The 974-nt window shown below is 43.0% G+C and overlaps 1 protein-coding gene across 1 annotated transcript; it reads left to right on the forward strand.

Annotated features, from left to right (window-relative positions):
• LOC129723566 (larval cuticle protein 65Ag1-like) lies at nucleotides 1–660 on the forward strand. Its single transcript, XM_055677876.1, has one exon. It carries the CDS (start codon nucleotides 48–50, stop codon nucleotides 357–359), a length of 312 nt encoding a protein of 103 aa, XP_055533851.1. The 5' UTR covers nucleotides 1–47; the 3' UTR covers nucleotides 360–660.
• Nucleotides 661–974: the final 314 nt, after the last annotated feature.

A 974-nucleotide genomic window follows, 5' to 3' on the forward strand; every position in this document is an offset into this window, starting at 1 on the left:
ATCCTAGGAGTGACATCTTCGCTAACCACATTTTCTCAGCCTACAACATGAAATTGCTTATTGCATTCGCAGCCTTGGTGACAATGGCTTTGGCTGCCCTAGCTGGCGATGAAGTAAACGCCGCTGTGCTGAAGTTTGACAGTGATGTTGGTGTTGACGGATACAAGTTCGCTTATGACACCAGCAACGGAATCAGGCACCAGGAATCGGGTCAGCTGAAGAGTATTGCTGATGCTGCTGCTGTAGTCGTCACAGGAACCTACACGTACACGGCGCCCGATGGACAGACCATCACCCTGAACTATGTTGCCGACGAAAATGGATTTCATCCGGAGGGAGCTCATTTGCCACAGATTTAGATTAGAGCCAAGCGCTGCATCGTAAAGTAGTGTCAGATCCAACATTGCCCCTCATCATCTGGTGTGAAAATACTTATGTGTTGTACAATTTTTTTAAAATCGAATTCATTACCTCTCCACCAACTGTCATGTCATGGTCAATTTGATAAAAGCTTAAACGCGTCGTTCTACTCGTGGTTATGTCGAAGAAGCGCGCCACACCGACGATGGCAACGAAACGAGAATGCGTTGTCATCGCAGTATGTTTTTCTCGCTTCATCAATGTGACTTATGAAATTAATAAAATCTTTATTGACGCGGATTCGTTCTCTACAGGACAATCATCCTTATTGATAATAATCACTGAAACGGTCAAACTTGTTTAACCACGATCATCGTAGCAAGGAAGTTTATTAAGGTAATAGTCGATGTTCTGAAACTGCAGCAATTTCTGGTCTACCTACGATTGTAGAACCGCTTACGCACATAAAATAAATCATTCACCTTATCCTACGTTGAATCGCTCGCCGTTGAAAAAAATATATGAAGAAGAAGAAGTTAATAGTTTATCATTACCATCTCTCAGCGTGATGTCAACATAGGCGCTGCCCAATTAACTCCTCCGTTATTGGTAAA

This window comes from Wyeomyia smithii, chromosome 2 (assembly GCF_029784165.1).
Source record: "Wyeomyia smithii strain HCP4-BCI-WySm-NY-G18 chromosome 2, ASM2978416v1, whole genome shotgun sequence".
NCBI classification, from domain to species: Eukaryota; Metazoa; Arthropoda; class Insecta; order Diptera; family Culicidae; genus Wyeomyia; species Wyeomyia smithii.